The sequence below is a fragment of the Bos taurus genome, chromosome 9 (genome assembly GCF_002263795.3).
Source record: "Bos taurus isolate L1 Dominette 01449 registration number 42190680 breed Hereford chromosome 9, ARS-UCD2.0, whole genome shotgun sequence".
Classification (NCBI taxonomy): domain Eukaryota; kingdom Metazoa; phylum Chordata; class Mammalia; order Artiodactyla; family Bovidae; genus Bos; species Bos taurus.
This window is the reverse complement of record NC_037336.1, coordinates 81,329,956-81,352,204: the sequence shown is the minus strand read 5'-3', so window position 1 is coordinate 81,352,204 and position 22,249 is coordinate 81,329,956. Positions and strand designations below refer to the sequence as shown.

The 22,249-nt window shown below is 40.1% G+C and overlaps 1 protein-coding gene across 8 annotated transcripts in view; it reads right to left on the bottom strand.

Moving 5' to 3' along the window:
• The window catches only part of ZC2HC1B (zinc finger C2HC-type containing 1B), a 53,209-nt gene that overhangs the window by 17,660 nt on the left and 13,300 nt on the right, over nucleotides 1-22,249 (bottom strand). For all 8 annotated transcript variants that reach the window (XR_003036261.2, XR_003036260.2, XR_003036262.2 and 5 more), the window contains exons 3-5: nucleotides 20,209-20,328; nucleotides 19,544-19,682; nucleotides 3,779-3,918 (exon numbers count right to left, since the gene is read on the bottom strand). Coding sequence is in view for 5 of the 8 variants with exons in the window: in XM_005211017.5 (XP_005211074.1) it covers nucleotides 3,779-3,918; nucleotides 19,544-19,682; nucleotides 20,209-20,328 (399 nt within the window). In the remaining 3 variants the exon portion in view is untranslated. The remainder of the gene's footprint in view (nucleotides 1-3,778; nucleotides 3,919-19,543; nucleotides 19,683-20,208; nucleotides 20,329-22,249) is intronic.

The following is a 22,249-nucleotide window of genomic DNA, read 5'->3' as shown; positions in this document are numbered from 1 at the left end:
CAGTATTCTTGCCTGGAGAATCCCATGGACAGAGGAGCCTGGTGGGCTACCGTCCATGGGGTCACAGAGTTGGACACAACTGAGCGGCTAACATTTTCACTCTTATAAGTCCAAAGCAGTCATATTTCCCCCAAAACTGTGGTGCCTGCCCCACTCGAGAGGACCGTCAGAGAGGGGAAGGGGGGTCGGGGACAGTGTTGAGAGGGTAAAGGTAGGGGGTCTGTGTGGTACTGCTGTTACTTGTGATCCCCCTAACAGCTCAGCCAGACACAGGCTAAAGTGAGTCTCAAAGAATTCAAGGAACTTGTCCAAACTAACCTACAGATAGTATATTATAAAACTGAAGGTCAAACCCTGACTACTGATTGTAGAATCCAAGTTCTTCTGACACTGCACTGCTTCCACGCTATTTCACGTGTAAAGACTGAATCTCTACAACTGTAGTTATCGTAGGCTCCTTACCAAAATGACTACCTCCCCACTGCTGCCTTCTGGGTTCTTTCATCTAGATGTGTGGTGTTATCTGCTCTGGAGCTAAAAGCCTCTTTGCCAACCCTGATACTCTTTTACCTTATATTCCAATCAGCTTCTCAGTTCCAACAATTCTCTTTTAAATCCACACCCTCCACACAAAAACCCCCCACACACATCCCTCTGACTCTGGGCCCTCATTTTCTTTTTCAGTTGGCGTAGCTCTAACTGGTCTCTCACCAGTTAATCTTGAACACTAACTGCCAGGGTGATCTTTCTAAGATATCAATTCCATGTTACTAAAGTCTGCATTATGCAACCAGTCTACATTGCATATAGAATGATGTGTGAGGCTAGTGATGGACAATTGGACAGAAAGGCCAAGTTCTGCAGAGAGACAATGAAGCAGCAGTGGAATAGGAAGAAGAGACAAGAAGAAAAGATGGATAGGACTTTCTGGGGTTCCTGGGGACTTTCAATTCCTGCTTCCAGGCCCTCATGTTGGTTGGCCTCAGATTTAAGGCATCTATCCACTTAATCCCTTTTCCTCCTCTCTGAGTCCACTTGGGTTAAAGCCCTCCTGACTCTGATGCTCACCTGGCCTGTGCCACCCCCTGTCACTCACCCACAGGCTCTCTGTCCTTCAGCTCTACATGGTGGGCTCCTCAGGTCACGGGCTGGACATTTAGTGCATAATGTCCTTTTCAACTTCAAATGTAGACCAGTAAACTCATTTGATATTTTGGGGAAAGTATTTGCTCCTCCTTGAAGCTTTCCATGAATCCCAAGTGGCCTTTGCCTCCACCATACTCCTGAATATGCCGACTACAGCCTACCAGGCTCTTCCATCCATGGGATTTTCCAGGCAAGAGTACTGGAGTAGGGTGCCATTGCCTTCTCCGACATCTTCCTACTGCACTGCTTTCAAGGGTGCCACCTCCTCTGAATCACAAACCCTTGATCAGCCAGTACCTGATGCAGCAGCAGGTACAGCGTAGATATTCAGTAACTGTCTAGTATATGTGGAGGTCAGAATCCATAGTCTGTAGGGTGTGCTATTGTTAGAGAGGGTCCCATTCCTATGACATGTTGGATATCATGGAAATCTTTCTAAACAATCCTCTACTGTTAAGTATTCAGACCCACTTAATCTTTTCTTTGGTATCTCTAATTGTCTTGAAGAGATCTCTACTCTTTCCCATTCTATTGTTTTCCTCTGTTTCATTGCACTATTCACTTAAGAAGGCTTTCTATTTTTTTAATTAATTTATTTTAATTGGAGGCTAATTACTTTACAATATTGTAGTGGTTTTTGCCATACATTGACATGAATCAGCCATGGGTGTACATGTTTCCCCATCCTGAACCCTCCTCCCACCTCCCTCCCCATCCCATCCCTCAGGGTCATCCCAGTGCACCAGCCCCGAGCACCCTGTCTCATGCATCGAACCTGGACTGGCGATCTATTTCACATATGGTAATATACATGTTTCAATGCTATTCTCTCAAATCATCCCATCCTTACCTTCTTCCACAGAGTCCAAAAGTCTGTTTTTTACATCTGTGTCTCTTTAACTGTCTCACATATAGGGTCATCATTACCATCTTTCTAAATTCCATATAAATGTGTTAATATACTGTATTGGTGTTTTTCTCTCTGACTTACTTCACTCTGTATAATACGCTCCAGTTTCATCCACCTCACTAGAACTGATTCAAATGTATTCTTTTTAATGGCTGAGTAATATTCCATTGTGTATATGTACCACAGTTTTCTTATCTACTCGTTTGCTGATGAACATCTAGGTTGCTTCTATGTCCTGGCTATCGTAAACAGTGCTGCGATGAACATTGGGGTACATGTGTCTCTTTCAGTTCTGGTTTCCTCGGTGTGTATGCCCAGCAGTGGGATTGTTGGGTCATATGGCAGCTCTATTTCCAGTTTTTTAAGGAATCTCCACACTGTTCTCCATAGTGGCTGTACTAGTTTGCATTCCCACCAACAGTGTAAGAGGGTTCCCTTTTCTCCGCACCCTCTTCAGCATTTATTGTTTGTAGACTTTTTGATAGCAGCCATTTAAGAAGCCTTTCTTATTTCTCCTTGTTATTCTTTGGAAATTAAAAGACACTTGCTCCTTGGAAGAAAAGCTATGACACACCTAGACAGTATATTAAAAATCAGAGATATCACTTTGCCAACAAAGGTCTGTATAGTCAAAGCTATGGCTTTTCCAGTAGTCATATACAGATGTGAGAGTTGGACCATAAAGAAGGCTGAGTGCTGAGGAATTGATGCTTTCAAATTGTGGTGCTGCAGAAGATTCTTGAGAGTCCCTTGGACAGCAAGGAGATCAAACCAATCAACCCTAAAGGAAATCAACCCTGAGTATTCATTGGAAGGACTGATGCTGAAGCTCCAATACTTTGGCCACCTGATGTGAAGAGCTGACTCGTTGGAAAAGACCCTGATGCTGGGAAAGATTGAAGGTGGGAGGAAAGGGGAAGGCAGAGGATGAGATGGTTGGATGGCATCCCTGACTCAATGGACATGAATTTGAGCAAACTCTGGGAGACAGTGAAAGGCAAGGAAGCCTGGACTGCTATAGTCCATGGAAGCTGCAAAGAGTCACACATGATTTAGTGCCTGAACAATATAACAATCTTTTCTTGGTATTTAAGACATGTTTATGAAACTAATGGTTTTCATAGTATACTGTAAGCTATGTCTCCAGTACCTTTGATGTGTATGGAGCTGTTTGCTGTTTCCAGTTGTTTCCAGCTGTTTGCTGTTTCCTATTGTCTTCTTGCATTCAATCTTTCCCAGCATCAGGGTCTTTTCCAATTTATAATAGCTGTTTTATTTATTTACTTTACATTGATGATTCTGTGGCTTTGAAGCTGCAGACCCTTCTCCATGGAGCAAACACAAACCGTAGAACAGGCTCCTTGTGACAGTTTCCTCCACTTATGCCAGTTTCACTTCAGGTTCTAAATACTATTGAGGGTGGTTAAAGCTGATGATAATCACCATTGGTTAGAGTCTTACCATAACAGTATAGAAACAATACTTAGATAGCTAAGTCTTCAACCTAAGAACCTTCAGACCCTGTAGAGAACTTTTTGTACAACATCCAACGGTGCTGTTTAGCTGGAAAGTGTTGCTCAAAAGTAGCCAAGTCCCATGAAGATTGGCTGTCCTGATCCTTACAGTTCTCAGGACAGGTGATTTAGGTTCCCTTGCAAATTCTACCTGCTTTCCCTGGGCAGACAAGGGCACAGGAGCCAACACCTGGGGTGAGAGACTTACCTGTGCTCTGGATGCCAATCTGGCTGCTGTCTGGGCTGGATCAAAGACTCGGCGAGACTCTTGATCCTTGCAGAAATTAATATGTCGACTGGCTGCAGTTTCATTAAATCTCCTCTTACAATATGGACACTGAATATAATCTGAAAGTAAAGATAACAATGAAAAGGCAATTAACATTTCAAAAACAATTCTGGAAGGGAAGGACTATATGAAATGAAATAAACAGAGTATGAACTCTGCTCCAAAGTGAAAGAGTGAGGTACAAAACTCTGGTTTGAGACAGCCTGTTCCAGAGGGGGAGACATGAAAGGGCTCGGATAAACGACAAGGGGGAGGAAAATTTTTCTACCTATGTACTTATTTCAGTTACAAGTGTTCCCTTAAAATGTTTACATGCTATGCTTTTTTAGAAAATAGATTAATTATATATGTGGTACTGATGAAATTTGGCAGTGATGACTGACAAAGTGAGTCACTCAGTTGTGTCCAACTCTTTGCGACTCCATGGACTATACAGTCCATGGAATTCTCCAGGCCAGAATATTGGAGTGGGTAGCTTATCCCTTCTCCAGGTGATCCTCCCAACCCAGGGATCGAACCCAGGTCTCCCGCAGGTGGATTCTTTACCAACTGAGCTAGCAGGAAAGCCCAAGCGACTGGGGGAGGGGGGTGGAATTTGAAACCAACATCACACTCCTTCAGCACTAACTAGATTTTCCTACTGAATTCCTAAGTGGAGAGACATTAATATGCTCAGAAAGGGGGTAAAGAAAAGGGAGCAGTGAGGGTTCCAAAAGACAAACAGGCGATAAGGGATGCTAGGACTCCAGCTTCCAGTGTCAGAACTTCTCTGGCAGCTGCTAGGGCGTGGAATCCTCTGAGGCTCTGGGCTGTACCCGGTCGTCTCAGTCAGTCCAATCTGCAATTACTAGATAGTGGGAGGGGCTTCCCCGGTGGCTCAGTAGTGAAGAATCTGCGCGCAATGTAGGAGACACGGGTTCGATTCCTGAAAACCTGGAGAAGGAAATGACAACCCACTCCAGTATTCTTGCCAGGATAATCGCATGGACAGAGGGGCCTGGCGGGCTACAGTCCATGGGGTTGCAGAGTTGGACACAACTGAACGACTGACCATGCGCACACACAGAAAGTGGGAGAAAGGAGAAGTGCGAAAGATCCCCAGTCTTCTCAGATCGGGGAGATGATCACACGTTCTGAAGCCAGGTTGGAGTCTCTTCCTCCACAGCAAGAGGGGTGGTGGGGGTTGTGTTGTTTTCTTTTAGGCACTTTGAAGGGATGACAAAGTGGATATTCAAGAGGTAGGATAATAACTATCTCTCTTCCCTAGAAGGATATGAGAAAAGTTAAGTGAGTGAAGTCGCTCAGTCGTGTCCAACTCTTAGCGACCCCATGGACTGCAGCCTACCAGGCTCCTCCGTCCATGGGATTTTCCAGGCAAGAGTGCTGGAGTGGGGTGCCATTGCCTTCTCCAAGAAGGATATGAGATAGTACCATCTTAAGCTCTGCATAGAAGTTTGGTTTAGTGTATAGTCAAAACCCCTACAAATAGATATTTAAAGTAGTGATATGTTCAAAGCTAAAGATTTTTTTGAAGGCATCTTTTTAAGCAGTTTGGGGAGTTTTCTTTTTCAATAGATCATTTCCTAAAATGAATACTCATAAAATGAAATAATTTGAATATATAAGAAATTGAAATAAAAGAAATGGTTAACACTTAACTTTTACTTCACACTTTGGCAGCTGTTGTTCAGTTGCTAAATCATGTTCAACTTTTTGTGACCCCATGGACTGCAGCACGCCAGGCTTCCCTGTCCTTCACTGTCTCCTTGAGTTTGCTCAAATTTATATCCACTGAATCAGTGATGCCATTCAACCACCTCATTCTCTGTTGCTCCCTTCTCCTCCTGCCCTCAATCTTTCCCAGCATTAGGGTCTTTTCCAGTGAGCTGGCTCTGCATTAGGTGACCAAACTATTGGAGATTTAGCTTCAGCATCAGTCCTTCCAGTGAATATTCAGGATTGATTTCCTTTAGGATTGACTGGTTTGATCTCCTTGCTATCCAAGGGACTTTAAGAGTCTTCTCTAGCACACAATTCAAATGCATCAGTTCTTCGGCACTTGCCTTCTTTATGGTCTAACTCTCATATCTGTATAAGATATACTGGAAAAACCATAGCTTTGACTATACAGACCTTTGTTGGCAAAGTGATGTCTCTGCTTTTTAATACAGTATCTAGCTTTTTCATAGCTTTTCTTCCAAGGAGTAAGTGTCTTTTAATTTCATGGCTGCAGTCATCATCTGCAATGATTTTGGAGCCCAAGATAATAAGATCTGTCACTGTTTCCATTTTTTCTCCATCTATTTGCCATGAAGTGATGGGACTCGATGTCATGATCTTAGTTTTTTGAATGTTGAGTTTTAAGCCACCTTTTTTTTGGGGGGGTGGGAAGTGGCTTTATTCCTCAATATATGTCATGTAAGGGTTAAGTCAGCTTTTTCATGCTCCTCATTCACCCTTATTGAGAGAATCTTTGGTTCTTCTTTACTTTCTGCCATTAGAGAGGTATCATCTGCATTATCTGAGGTTGTTGATATTTCTTCCAATAATCTTGATTCCAGCTTATGATTTATCCAGGCTGGTATTTCGTACTCTGCACAGAAGTTAAGTAAGCAGTGTGACAATATACAGCCTTGATGTACTCCTTTCTTAATTTGGAACCAGTCTGTTGTTCTATGTCTGGTTCTAAATGTTTCTTATTAACCTGCATACAGGTTTCTCAGGAGGCAGATAAGGTGGTCTGGTATTTCCATCTCTTGGAGAATTTTCCACAGTTTGTGTGATTCACACAGTCAAAGGCTTTAGCATAGTCAACGAAGCAGATGTTTTTCTGCAATTCCCTTGCTTTTTCTATGATCCAATGGATGTTGGCAATTTGATCTCTGGTTCCTCTGCCTTTCCTAAATTCAGTTTGTACATCTGGAATTTCTTGGTTCACATACTTTTGAAGCCTAGCTTGAAGGATTTTGAGCATTACCTTGCTAGCATGTGAAATGAGCACAATTGTACGGTAGTTTGAACATTCCTTGGCATTTCCCTTCTTTGGAATGAAAACTGACCTTTTCCCATCCTGTGGCTACTGTTGAGTTTTTCAAATTTGCTGGTACACTGAGGGCAGCACTTTAACAGCCTTATCTTTTAGGATTTGAAATAGCTCAGCTGGAATTTCATCACCTCCACTAGCTTTGTTTATAGCAATGCTTCCTAAATCTCACTTGACTTCACACTCCAGGATGTCTGGCTCTAGGTGAGTGACCACATCATTGTGGTTATCCAGATCATTAAAACCTTTTTTGTACAGTTCTTCTGTGTATTCTTACCACCTCTTCTTAACCTCTTCTGCTTCCATTAGATCCTTACTGTTTCTGTCCTTTATTGGGCCTATCTTTGCATGAAATGTTCCCTTATTGTTGTTCAGTCACTCTGTCATGTTCGCCTCTATGACCCCATGGACAGCAGCACGCCACGCTTCCCTGTCCATCACCATCTCCTTGAGTTTGCTAAAACTCATGTGCATTGAGTTGGTGATGCCATCCAACCATCTCACCCTCTGCGGCCCTGTTCTCCTTTTGCCTTCAGTCTTTCCCAGCATCAGGGTCTTTTCCCAATGAGTTGGCCGTTCACATCAGGTGGACAAAGTATTGGAACTTCAGCTTCAGCATGAGTCCTTCCAGTGAATATTCAGGGTTGATTTCTTTGGAATTGACTGGTTTGAACTGCTTGCTTTCCACTAGTAGTAGTGTTAGTCACTCAGTCATGTCTGACTCTTTCGACCCCACAGACTGTATAGCTTGCCACCATTCCCTTCTCCAAGGGATCATCCTGGCCCAGGGATTGAACCCGGGTCTCCTGCATGGCAGGCAGATTCTTTATCATCTGAGCTACAGAGCTTTCACTTTCAAAAGTCTTCTCCAGTACCACAGTTCGAAGGCATCAATTCTTTGGCACTCAGCCTTTTTTATGGTCCACTCTCACATCCATACATGACTACTAGCAAAACCATAGCTTTGACTATATGGACCTTTCATCATCAATTCCATACTTACTGAACACCTATTACACTCCAAGTAACTTGAGGATACAATGTCTCTGTAATCATGGGCTAAGCATTCTAATACAGAAACAAAAATTTTCCCATGGTGACAAATTCCTTGAGCAAAATAAAAGAAGACAGCATTGGGAGATGGTGAAGGCTCTACAGCCTGCCTGACTGGTTTTGAGCCCCAGCTCTTCACCTGTTTCGTGTGTGCACTTGGGCACGTTACTTAACCTCCTTCAGCTTCAATTTCCCCAGCACCTACACATCACCTGTTCCATTGAGGTGTTGTGAAAGTTACCTATGATGTGAAAGTTACCTATGATAATCCACAGTGGGGCGTGGCACAGTGGGCGAGTGCAACCTGCTGTCACTAGAAGGAAACAGGCCCAGCCGGCTTGTGTTCCAACTATCAAACAAGGGAGAAACTGCTTATGAAAAGTAAAATAGAAAGTGCCATTAGCATGCAGAACTCATTTACGATAGTGTAGAAAACCATCTAGGACTGAGTTCATGGTTCAGTGGTTATTTCTTTAGTTTTACCAACTGCATAGTTACAATTTATACGGTTTATATCAGAGATACTGCTACCATAAGCGAGACAATTTGGTCAAAGGCAATGATTATGGCAGTGACCATGTTGCTTCCTTAATCTGACTTGTTCATTCATTCATTGCACCTTTCTAGGGATTTGGCACTCACTATATTCCTCTGTGGAGACAACCAAGCTGAAGTGTATTTTCCTGCTGACAAAAATCTCAGAGATGGCTAGAGGACTAGGAAGACAATTACCACTCTGTGGAATATGCTCTGAAAGGAGGAAGCTCTAGGTCCTCCAGGAGACCACAGGAGGAACCTGAAGCCCAGGCTTAAGAGGGAAGAGGAAGGGACTTCTCTGGTGGTCCAGTGGCCAAGAGTCTGTGCTCCCAATGCAGTGCTCCCGGGCTCAAGCCCTGGTCAGAGAACTACATCCCACATGCCGCAACTAAGACCCAGCAACCCAGCACAGCCAAATAAATTTTTAAAAATTAAAAAAAACAAAAAGAGCAGAGGAAGAGAAGATCAAACATACTGAGAATGGAAGAGGTTTTTTTCCTGCAACAATAATTTGAACACAGCATGACTGAGCTACACATTCTACCCTCATCTCAATCCAGTCTCCTCTTCCTCTGCCAATAATGTCAAAAAATCATGATGTGCTATTTCAACAGATAATGATTTTTAAAGTCTTACTTCAGATCTCATGAAAGATTAAAGTGGAAAATTAAGCATCTTTGAAAATGCAAGCATTTTGTTGAATACCCATGTATCAACATGTAGCCCTGTGAAACGGTGAGCAAATATCCCAGGACTCACTGAAAATCCCAATTGTAAATATTCTATATCACTGCCCCATAAGATGTCACATAATCTTGGAAAGTTGAATGACTGCAAACTCACTTAAGTCATAAGAATTACAATATACGCATGTCAAAAAATTGGGCCACGAAATAGGGAATCATGCTGGGGAAAAAAAAAGGAAATTACTTCCAAACTCATATATACTAGACCATATGATTAATAACTCTAGTTATGTCTGTATAAATTTTCTAAGTATTTAAGCTGGAGGATATATGGGCTAATATAAAATCCCTGTGCAATCAAAATAATTGGATCATAATGAAAATGTGCTATTGGAGGTAATCATTTTGCTTGGTGCATAAAATTATAATAAGGGCATGGGGAAGAATTTAATTATAAAACGATATTTTAGCATAAAAATTTAAAGGGCAGGAAAATAAACTGTACACTTGATGAGGCCTTACAAAGGGAATTGTTTATTTTAAAGAAACAATAATCCCCACATCTTAAATCCAACGTGGAAATTAGAGAAATTCACACAGTGGGACATCTGACATGCTTTCACTATTCAACTACAGAACTAGAAGTAGCCATCAACCCTGCAGCTTCTGCTATAAAAGGAAGCAGTTCTCATAAAAGATGCTTTTATTATACAAAGCTTGTTGCCAAAGTCTTATCAAAATTACAACCATAGATCTTTCTATGGAACATCTTAAGACAACAGACTATTCCGAGTCATATTTTCTTTAGCACCTAGCAAAAGTGTAGCAGTTATTAAGAGTATTCTCTGGTATTGAGGTTCTGATGATTTTTTGGATGGTTTTTATAGTATTACACTGTGACTTTGTTTTACTTCTTAATTAATTATTTTTTGCTGTGCTGTGTGGCTTGCACAATCTTAGTACTCCAATCAGGGACTGAACCCCTAGTAGCAAAATTGTGGAGTTCTAACCAGTGGACTGCCAAGAGAATTTTCTTTTTTCTTTACTTTTAAAAATGAACGTTGAGGAATAATTTACATACAATAAAAAGCACCCATTTGAGTTCTGACAAATACATTCAATTGTGTAACCAACACAATCAAAATATGGAACAAGTTTATTACCTCCAAAGTCCCCTCGTGCCCCTGTTTCAGTCAATATTCTACCAAACCCAGACTCCTGTTTTCCTGTCACTAAAGATGAGTGTTAGCCCTTGTATATCTTACTATAAGACAGCATCCACGGTGCTACATGTATAGTTACACTTTCTTCTTACTGTTCAGTTCTATTCCATTTTGTAGATATCCCACAATTTGCTTCTCCGTCTACTTGCTGATGGTTATTTTCAGTTGCTCCTAGTTTATGCTGTTTAAAGGAAGCTGCTATGACCATTAATGTGTAAGTCTGTTTCAAGGACATGTTTTCCATTTTTTGCATAGTCAGGAATAGGAATTGCTGTATAGGTAACTGTATGTTTAACTTAAGAAAATACCAGTGCAAAGTGACTGTACTATTTTAGACTTCCAGGAGCAGCATATGAGAGTTCCAGCTGTTCTATATCTTAGCCATCTCTTGTATTGTCAGTCTTCAATTTTAGCCATTCAAGTGGGTGTGTACTGGTATCTCACTGTGGTTTTAATTTACACGTCCCTGTTAAAAATGATGTTGAGTATCTTTTCATGTGCTTATTGACCATTATTTTGTGACATTCTGTTCAAATACATCTCTTGCCTTTTCCTTATTGGGTTGTTGTATTACTAAGTCATAAAATTTCTTTAAATATTCTTGATATTTGACCTCCCTCAGATACATGTGTTATAAATATTTTCTCTTGCCCTATACCTCACCTTTGCATTCTCCTAATGGTATCTCTCACAACTAAAGTTTTTAATGTTGGCAAGGCCCAGTTTATCAATTTCCTTAAAAAAAAATTGTTACTGTATCTTGTATCCAGCTTAAAAAATCTTCTTTGATTCTTAGATCAAAGATGTTTGTTTTTTCTAGAAATCTTACAGTTACAGCACTTATGTTAGGTCAATGATTCATTTTGAATTTTTGTGTACATATAAGGATCAAAATTCATTTTTGCCATTTTGATATCCAGTTGTCTCAGCATCAATTGTTAATAAGACTCTCTTTTCACACTCTGAACCACTTTTGTTAAAAGTCAATTAACAAACTGATTGGGGGGAGGTCTATATTTAGATTCTCTTTTCTGTTCAGTTGATATTCTAATACCAAATTGTCATGATTACTGTAATATTATTTTAAATCTTGACATCAGATAGGTTAGTCCTCGATTTTATTCTTTTTTCAAAACTATCCTGGCTTTGAATTTCTGTGTAATTTTAATATCAGCTGGTCAGTTCCCATTGGCAAGAAAACTCACAGGGATCTTCCTTGGAATTACATTTTGTTCACAGATCAATCTGGGGATAACTGACTTTGTAACACAATACATGAGTCTTCCAAACCACGAAAATGGTAAATATCTCCATTAATTTTGGTCCTCCGGTTTTCATTTTACAAGTCTTACACATATTTTGTTAAATATATACATGAGTATTTCATGTTTTTTACATGATTGTAATGTCATTTTTCATTTCATTTTTTTCAACTGTTTATGCCTAGTATCTGGACAAGGAAATGGCAACCCACTCCAGTGTTCTTGCCTGGAGAATTCCATGGATGGAGGAGCCTGGTGGGCTGTGGTCCACGGGGTCGCAAAGAGTTGGACACGACTGAGCAACTAACCCACCCATGCCTGCTGCTGCTGCTGCTGTTGCTGCTAAGTTGCTTCAGTCATGTCTGACTCTGTGTGACCCCATAGACGGCAGCTCACCAGGCTCCCCCGTCCCTGGGATTCTCAGGGCAAGAACACTGGAGTGGGTTGCCATTTCCTTCTCCAATGCCTAGTATATAGAAATACAACTCACCTGTGTATACTGACTTTATATCCTGAAAGCCTGTTAAATTAACTTGTAATTTCAGTAGCATTTTTTGTAGTTTTGTAAGATTTTCTACATTTACTCCTTCATGATCACGCTGTCTGTAAATAAGGAGAGTTTTACTTCTTCCTCTCCAACCTTTAAATTTATGTGTGTGTGTATAAAATATGTACTTTTTTTCTTATTACATTGGGTACTATGTCTAGGATAGTCCTGAACAGAAGTGGTCAGAAAGGACATACTTGCTTCTGTCCTGAACTCAGTGGGAAAGTGTTCAGCTTTTCACCTTTAAGTTGAGGTTTGCTATAGATTTTTCAGAGATGTCCTTTATTAAGGAAGTTCCCTTCTATTTCTACCTTTCTAAGAGCTTTTTTCTTTTTTAAACATGTATAGGTATTATATTTTGTACAGGCTTTTCCTGTATCTACTGAGATGACCATATACTTGAAAAAAATATTTTGTTAATATGATGAATTACATTTACTATTTTCTTCCTTATACTTAATTTACGTGTAATTTGTTCTTCTTTTTCTAACTTTTTAAAGAGGAAGTTTAAGGCAATTGACTTAAACCTTTTCCCCCTTTCCTAACGCAAACATTTAAAGCTATAAACTTTTCTTTAAGCACTGCTTTAGCTGAATCCCACAAATTTTGGTATGTTTTCATTACCATTCAGTTCAAAATATTTTCTAATTTTTCTTGTAATTTCTTCTTAGATCCATAGGGTATTTAGAAATTATTTATTAATTTCCAAATATTCAAGAGTTTTCTTGATATATTTTCATCATTAATTTCTAATTTAATTCTACTGTACTCAAATAACATAGTCTGTATGACTTCAATCCTTTCAGATTTATTGAGATCTACTTTGTGGTCCTGGCACATGGTCTATTTTGGTTGAATGTTCCATGTGTACCTGATAACAATTATGTTCTGCTGTCACTGTGTATCACATGATAGCTACAGATGTCAATTAGATCAAAATGATACACGTACAGGAGCAGCTGTCCCTCAGGGAAGGTGTGGCCTCTCTAGACCCATCTGGCTTACCTCCCTATCTCGTTATCTCCTGGCTCGCTTATTTGTGTCTTTAAAGCGTTTCTTGTGGAAAGCATATAATTGGATTCTGCTTTAGTATTTAGTTTGACAATCTCTGCATTTTATCTTAAGTGTTCAGGTTATTTATAGGCAACTATCATCAATAACCTCAGATATAGAGATGACACCACCTTTATGGCAGACAGTGAAGAGGAACTAAAAAGCCTCTTGATGAAAGTGAAAGAGGAGAGTGAAAAAGGTGGCTTAAAGCTCAACATTCAGAAAACTACAATCATGGCATCTGGTCCCATCACTTCATGGGAAATAGATGGGGAAACAGAGGAAACAGTGTCAGACTTTATTTTTTGGGGCTCCAAAATCACTGCAGATGGAGATTGCAGCCATGAATTAAAAGATGCTTACTCCTTGGAAGGAAAGTTATGACCAACCTAGACAGCATATTAAAAAGCAGAGACCTTACTTTGCCAACAAAGGTCTGTCTATTCAAGGATGTGGTTTTTCCAGTGGTCATGTATGCATGTGAGAGTTGGACTGTGAAGAAAGCTGAGCACCGAAGAATTGATGCTTTTGAACTGTGGTGTTGGAGAAGACTCTTGAGAGTCCCTTGGACTGCAAGGAGATCCAACCAGTCCATTCTGAAGGAGATCAGTCCTGGGTGTTCATTGGAAGGACTGATGCTGAAGCTGAAACTCCAATACTTTGGCCACCTCATGTGAAGAGTTGATTCCTTGGAAAAGACCTTGATGCTGGGAGGGATTCGGGGCAGGAGGAGAAGGGGACAACAGAGGATGAGATGGCTAGATGGCATCACTGACTCGATGGACATGAGTTTGAGTGTACTCTGGGAGTTGGTGATGGACAGGGAGGCCTGGTGTGCTGCTATTCATGGGGTTGCAAAGAGTCAGACACGACTGAGCAACTGAACTGAACTGATCTATATGGTTAGGTTTAAATCTATAATTTTGCTATTTATATTTATCCCACCTGGTCTTTATTCCTTTTTTCGTCTTTTCCTGTCTTCTTTAAATTGAATTTTTTCCCATTTTATCTCCAGTCTACATAATATCTTATCAGCTATATGTCAATATGTTTGAATGCTTACTCTAGGGCTTATTAATAGGCATCTTTATGATATAATACTCTACCTTCAGATAGTACTATACCTACTCATGTATACCGTAAGAACCTTTCAACAATATATATTCATTTTCCCACTCAACCATATCCTGTTATTGCCATACATTTCACTTCCAAATGTTATAATTCCCATAATACGCTCTTACTCATGCTTTAAGTAGTCAGTTATAACCCTCAGTTAACGTTATACTCAATGGAAAATAATACAAGGATATTTGCTTTTACCAATGCTATTTAACATGGTATTGGAAGTTCTAGCCAGAAGATTTAACACAGAAAAGACATACAAATTGAAGAGGAATATGTAAACATCTCCTTTCACAAATGACATAAACTAATACGTAGAAAACCCTAAAGATTCCACACCAAAAACCACTTGTTAGAGCTAATAATCAAAATTCAGCAAAGCTGCAGGTCAAAAACACACAAAAACTGGTTGTACTTCTATACACTAACAATCTGAAGAGAAAGTCAACAATTCCACTTACAATAATACCAAAAGAATACTTAGAAATAAATTTAACCAAAAGAAGCAAAAGAATTAAACAGTAAAAACTACAAAACATTGCTGAAAGAAATTAAAGAAGACATAAACAAATGGATTGGAAAATCGATAAAGGAATATGAACAGGCTGTATACTGTCTCCCTGCTTATTTAACTTATATGCTGAGTACAGCATGCAAAATGCCAGGCTGGATAAATCAGAAGCTGGTATCAAGACTACCAGGACAAATATCATATACCAGGGCTTCCCTCATGGCTCAGTTGGTAAAGAATCTGCTTGCAATGCAGGAGATCCGGGTTTGATTCCTGGGTTGGGAAGATCCCCTGGAGAAGGAAATGGCAACCCACTCCAGTATTTTTGCCTGGAGAATCCCATGGACAGAGGAAGCTGGCAGGTTACAGTCCATGGTGTAACAAGAGTTAGACACGACTTAGTGACTAAGCCACCACCATATATGTAGATGATACCACTCTAATGGCAGAAACCCAAGAGGAACTAAAGAGCCTCTTGATGAGAATGAAAAAGTACAGTGAAAAATCTGACTTCCAACTCAAGATTTAAAAAAACTAAGATCATGACATCTGGTCCCATCACTTCATGACAAAGAGAAAGGGAAAAAGTAGAAGCAGTGACAGATTTTATTCTTCTTGTCTCCAAAATCACTGTGGACAGTGACTGTAGCCAGGAAATTAAAAGACACAAGTTCCTTGGAAGGTAAACTATGACAAACCTAGACAGTGTATTAAAAAACAGAGGCATCACTTTGCTGACAAAAGTCCATATTGTCAAAACTATGTTTTTTCCAGTAGTCATGTACGGATGTGAGAGTTGGACCCAAAGAAGGCTGAGTGCTGAAGAGATATCAAATTGTGGCGCTGGAGAAGACTCTCGAGGAGTCCCCTTGACAGCATGGAGATCAAACCAGTCAATCCTAAAGGAAATCAACTCTGAATATTCACTGGAAGGACTGATGCTGAAGCTGAAGCTCCAATAGTTTGGTCACCTGATGCAAAGAGCCAACTGACTGGAAAAGACCCTGATGCTGGGAAAGTGAAAGTCATCCAGTTGTGTCAAACTCTTCGTGACCCCATGGACTGTAGCCCACCAGGCTCCTCTGTCCATGGAATTCTCCAGGCAAGAATATTGGAGTTGGTTGCCTTTTCATTCTCCAGAGGATCTCCCCAACCCAGGGATTGAACCCAGGTCTCCCACATTGCAGGCGGATTCTTTACCATCTGAGCCACCAGGGAAGCCTGATGCTGGGAAATGCTGAAGGCAAAAAGAGAAGGGGCAGCAGAGGATGAGACAGTTAAATGGCATCACTGATTCAATGGACATGAATTTGAGCAAACTCTGGGAGATAGTAGAGGATAGAGGAGCCTGGGGTACTACAGTTCATGGGGTTGCAAAGAGTTGGACATGACTTAGTGACTGAACAACAACAGTTGGTAAGATTGTGAGTCCCTAACCTCTGAGCTGTGGCCTAGTACCTCCTGTGAGACCTGCAGTAGCATGAGATCAGAGATAAAGTGCACAGTCATGAGTCCCTAACCTCTGAGCTGTGGACCTCCTGTGAGACCTGCAGTAGCGTGAGATCAGAGATAAAGTGCACAATAAATGTAACGTGTTTGAATCATCCTGAAACGACCCCCACCCCCAGTTCATGGAAAAGTTTTCTTCCGCAGAATCAGTCCCTCTGCCAAAAAGGTTGGAGGCTGCTGGTTAAGATGACAACATCACTCAAAGTTATGTACAGATTCAAAACTTCAATGGCATTTTTCGAAACTGCAAAAAACCCCATCTGAAAAATTCATATGGAATCTCAAAGGTTTCCAGATAGCCAAAATAATCGTAAAAGACTCTCCACTTCCTGATTTCAAAACTTACTACAAAGCTATAGTAATCAAAGCAGTGTGGTGCTGGTGTAAGGACAGACATATAGAAAAATGGAATAGAACATAGAGCCCAGAAATAAACTCTCATATATATGGTCAACTGACTTCTGATAAGAGCACCAAAACCATTCAATGGGGAAAGCAAAGTCTTTTCAACAAATAGTGATGAGAAAGTTACTTATTCACATATAAAACTAGATATCCAACTTCAAATGATTTTACTTTACACCACACTCAAAAATTACCTGGATGAAAGACCTAAATATAAGAGCTAAAACTATAAAAACTGTTAGAATAAAAAACACAGGGGGAAGACTTCAATACTTTTTTTGATTCGACATGAAAAGCTAGGCAAAAAATGAAAAAATAGGTAAACTGGACTTCATCAAATTACTTTTGTGCATCAAAGGATACCATCAACACAGTGAAAAGACAGTCCACAGAATGAGAGAAAATATCCAAAAATTCTATATCTGATAAGGGATTCATATTAACATCAATCTAATCATGCCTCTCCATCTTTGGCTGCAAAGGATATAATCAATCTGACTTTGGTGTTGACCATCTGGTGATGTCCATGTGTAGCGGAAAATTCTGAGAGACATGGGAATACCAGACCACCTGACCTGCCTCTTGAGAAACCTATATGCAGGTCAGGAAGCAACAGTTAGAACTGGACATGGAACAACAAACTGGTTCCAATTAGGAAAAGGAGTATGTCAAGGGTGTATATTGTCACCCTGCTTATTTAACTTCTATGCAGAGTACATCATGAGAAACGCTGGGCTGGAAGAAGCACAAGCTGGAATCAAGATTGCCGGGAGAAATATCAATAACCTCAGATATGCAAATGACAACACCCTTATGGCAGAAAGTGAAGAGGAACTGAAGACCCTCTTGATGAAAGTGAAAGAGGAGAGTGAAAAAGTTGGCTTAAAGCTCAACATTCAGAAAACTGATGATGGCATAAGATCATGGCATCTGGTCCCATCACTTCATGGGAAATAGATGGGGAAACAGTGGAAACAGTGTCAGACTTTATTTTTTTGGGCTCCAAAATCACTGCAGATGGAGATTGCAGCCATGAAATTAAAAGACACTTACTCCTTGGAAGGAAAGTTATGACCAACCTAGATAGCATATTCAAAAGCAGAGACGTTACTTTGCCAACAAAGGTCCATCTAGTCAAGGCTATGGTTTTTCCAGTGGTCATGTATGGAGGTGAGAGTTGGACTGTGAAGAAGGCTGAGCATTGAAGAATTGTTGCTTTTGAACTGTGGTGTTGGAGAAGACTCTTGAGAGTCCCTTGGACTGCAAGGAGATCCAACTAGTCCATTCTAAAGGAGATCAGTCCTGGGTGTTCTTTGGAAGGACTGATGCTGAAGCTGAAACTCCAATACTTTGGCCACCTCATGCAAAGAGTTGACTCATTGGAAAAGACTCTGATGCTGGGAGGGATTCGGGGCAGGAGGAGAAGGGGACAACAGAGGATGAGATGGCTGGTTGGTATCACAGACTCGATAGACATGAGTTTGAGTGAACTCTGGGAGTTGGTGATAGACAGGGAGGCCAGGAGTGCTGCAATTCATGGAGTTGCAAAGAGTCAGACACGATTGAGCAACTGAACTGAACTGAACTGAATCGTGCCTGTAGTCCTAATCTCCAATTTACAAAGACAGGAGGTGGAGAACAAGTTACACGTTAATATGGCTTAAGTGAAAGTCGCTCGGTCATGTCCAACACTTTGCGAGCCCATGGACTCTACAGTCCATGGAATTCTTCAGGCCAGAATACTGGAATGGGTAGCTGCTCCCTTCTCCAGGCAATCTTCCCAACCCAGGGATCAAACCCAGGTCTCCTGCATTGCAGGAGGATTCTTTACCAGAGAAGCCCAGAAGCAGACAAATCCAGTACGTGAAACGTTCTATAAAATAACTGGGCTGGCAGGGGTGTTGTGCAGGAGTAAAAGAGACTAAAGAGACAATAAAAGATGATGCACAAATCTTGACTGAATCCTGGATTGTGGCTGAGTGGTGAGGAGAGAGCTTTAAAGGACATTCTTAACATAACTTGGAAAATATGATACATTAATACTTAGTGCGATAATAGTACTGTAGTTACATAGGAAATGTACTTAGGAAATGCATGCTGAAATAGTTATAAAGTGTTATGATGTTTGAAGCTTACTTTTAAATCTTTCTGCCCCCTCACAGAAAAAGAGAGAAAGAGACAGAAAATATGACAATGTCAAAACTGTCAAATTTAAGTGGCAGGTATATGAGTCATCATTGTACTATTCCATCCACTTTTCTGTAATTTGAAAATGTTCAAAATAAAAAGCTTAGTGTAAAAATGCTGTGGGCCACTAAACTGTACAATTTAAAATGGTGATTTTCATATTATAGAATTTGATCTCAAAAAAATAAAAGAGCTGTGGGTATTTGATACTATGGAGTTATTACAGAACTGCTTAAACTGCTCTGCCTAGCTCCGTTATCATCAACCTGGACACGAACCCGTAGTTCTGTAGAGCCATGATGTTGGGTACAGTGGTGATCTCATGTTAAAGTTAGGAGCAAACAGAAAATCTTTATACAGAACTGAAAAAATAAGATGAGATAATTTTTATGGTAAAATTACTTTTATATAATTTAATTGCTAATGTTTAAAATTTTAGAGTATATAGGAGGAAGCAAGACATAATGACTAGGCCGAAAAATCAAGCACAGCCTCAACTGGTTAAGAGTAAAATGTCAAAAGCAAACCAAAGTGTCCACACACCTGGGTTGACGGTCGGAGGCGGTGGAGGTGGGAGAGGCCGGCCTTCTTTAATGGCTAGTGTACACTGCTTTGCTGACTGAATCGCATTAATGAAGTCTTCATGATGTTGTCTCCAGTTAGATTTTCTCACGGGTTGTGGCTATAAAAAAAAATTAAATCTAGGCTATATATCTCACTGTTATTATCTTTTTTTTAAAGCTGGGATTTGAATTTACAAGAAACAGAACTGTGAAATTTGGAGAAAAAAGAGAATTTGCTTTCCAAAAGCACTAAAAGAGGTTTGGAAAACACAGTAATAAAAATTTTCAAGTCACAGTCGTGAGGGAAAATACAAAATAACAATCACAAAAAACAAAGAAATTACAAAACTTTAAAGGAAGACTTAAATGTAACCTTAAAAGTGACTGTCTTCCAAGTTAATTGCTGGATTTAATGCTACTCTAATGAAAATATAAACGAGATTTGTTTTCTGCCACATCTGGAAAGTATCTGAAATACATTTGGAAATCTAAGTGAGCATGATTAAAAAGAAAACAGTAAAGGTGGATTATACTTACATGACATTACATTGCCCTATCAAGCAAAAATGAAAGCAGAGAGCCAGAAAGAGGCTTTCATGTACTGAAGGACATAATCAACAACAGCAAGGAAGATATGGATAGTACCTTGGACTGAGGCGCCTTCCCCACAGTGGGAATGTCAGTGCCCCGCAATCTTTGTTTTAAGGAATTGAAAGGTTTACGTTTTTTGTTGAAGAGTTTTCTACAAATTGGTCCATGTCTTTCCTAGAAAAGAAGGAGTGGGGATTAAAATTTTTAACATGTACAATCACAGAGTTCGTGATGGCTCAGTGTACTCAAGCAGCCCCCACTGCAGTGACTGGGTTGCACCTTCAGAGCCAAGTTCATTCTCTAACTCTCAAATCACAGCAGAGCAAATCCATCTGGCTCTCTTCACCCATGTTACACATAACTAGATATTGTGTTTGGGCAAGGTCAGTAAAAGGCCTCTACAGCTAAAGAAACTGACTTAAAATTTAGTCTTACATATTTAACTTTACCACTTGGGCTCAGTGAATAGTTCCAAGCATTAAACAATGTTGAAGACTCAGTTTCTAGTTTAAATTGAAATAAATTATCTCTGATATTCGGCTAGGTACTCATTGAAGCCAAGGAAATTTTCTTTACTTCTTCTATTCTGTTTTCTGCCTTCACTGTTTCTAAATTCCAAAAGCAAATCATCCAGGAATTGAGTCCCAACAACCTTGTTTTTCCATCCTTTTGAAGTAATTCTCTGCATACAAAAGTATGCAAAGTAAGGGGAAACTTAGCTTCTTATACAAGTGGAACCTTTTCAGAAAAACTCTTACCACTTAACATTTCAAAATTGAATTTAACTGGATTGCTTTTCTACATACAGCAAATCAAACCACTTAAGTCCTGAAAAAAATGAGTGGAGAGGTTTCAAAGAAATATTTGAGAACATCTGCAAGGAACAACTGGGACAACCATATGACAAATGAAAAATACATCAATTCCATTTAAGTTATGAAGACATTTTCCCTTAGTGTGTCCAAACATTTTTCATGAAGTCATTTATTTTAGAGCAAACCTAAGTTTATAATATTAAACTTTAAAATACAGAATACACAGAAGAACTGTACAAAAAAGGTCTTCACGACCAAGATAATCACGATGGTGTGATCACTCACCTAGAGCCAGACATCCTCGAATGTGAAGTCAAGGGGGCCTTAGAAAGCATCACTATGAACAAAGCTAGTGGAGGTGATAGAATTCCAGTTGAGCTATTCCAAAGCCTGAAAGATGATGCTGTGAAAGTGTGGCACTCAATATGCCAGCAAATTTGGAAAACTCAACAGTGGCCACAGGACTGGAAAAGGTCAGTTTGCCTTCCAATCCCAAAGAAAGGCAATGCCAAAGAATGCTCAAACTACTGCACAATTGCACTCATCTCACGCTAGTAAAGTAATGCTCAAAATTCTCCAAGCCAAGCTTCAGCAATACGTGAACTGTGAACTTTCAGATGTTCAAGCTGTTTTAGAAAAGGCAGAGGAACCAGAGATCAAATTGCCAACATCCGCTGGATCATGGAAAAAGCAAGAGAGTTCCAGAAAAACATCTATTTCTGCTTTATTAACTATGCCAAAGCCTTTGACAGTGTGGATCATAATAAACTGTGGAAAATTCTAAATGAGATGGGAATACCAGACCACCTGACCAGCCTCTTGAGAAATTTGTATGCAGGTCAGGAAGCAACAGTTAGAACTGGACATGGAACAACAGACTGGTTCCAAATAGGAAAAGGAGTACGTCAAGGCTGTATTATTGTCACCCTGCTTATTTAACTTCTATGCAGAGTACGTCATGAGAAACGCTGGACTGGAAGAAACACAAGCTGGAATCAAGATTGCTGGGAGAAATATCAATAACCTCAGATATGCAGATGACACCACCCTTATGGCAGAAAGTGAAGAGGAACTCAAAAGCCTCTTGATGAAAGAGGAGAGTGAAAAAGTTTGCTTAAAGCTCAACATTCAGAAAACGAAGATCATGGCATCTGGTCCCATCACTTCATGGGAAATAGATGGGGAAACAGTGGAAACAGTGTCAGACTTTATTTTTCTGGGCTCCAAAATCACTGCAGATGGTGACTGCAGCCATGAAATTAAAAGACGCTTACTCCTTG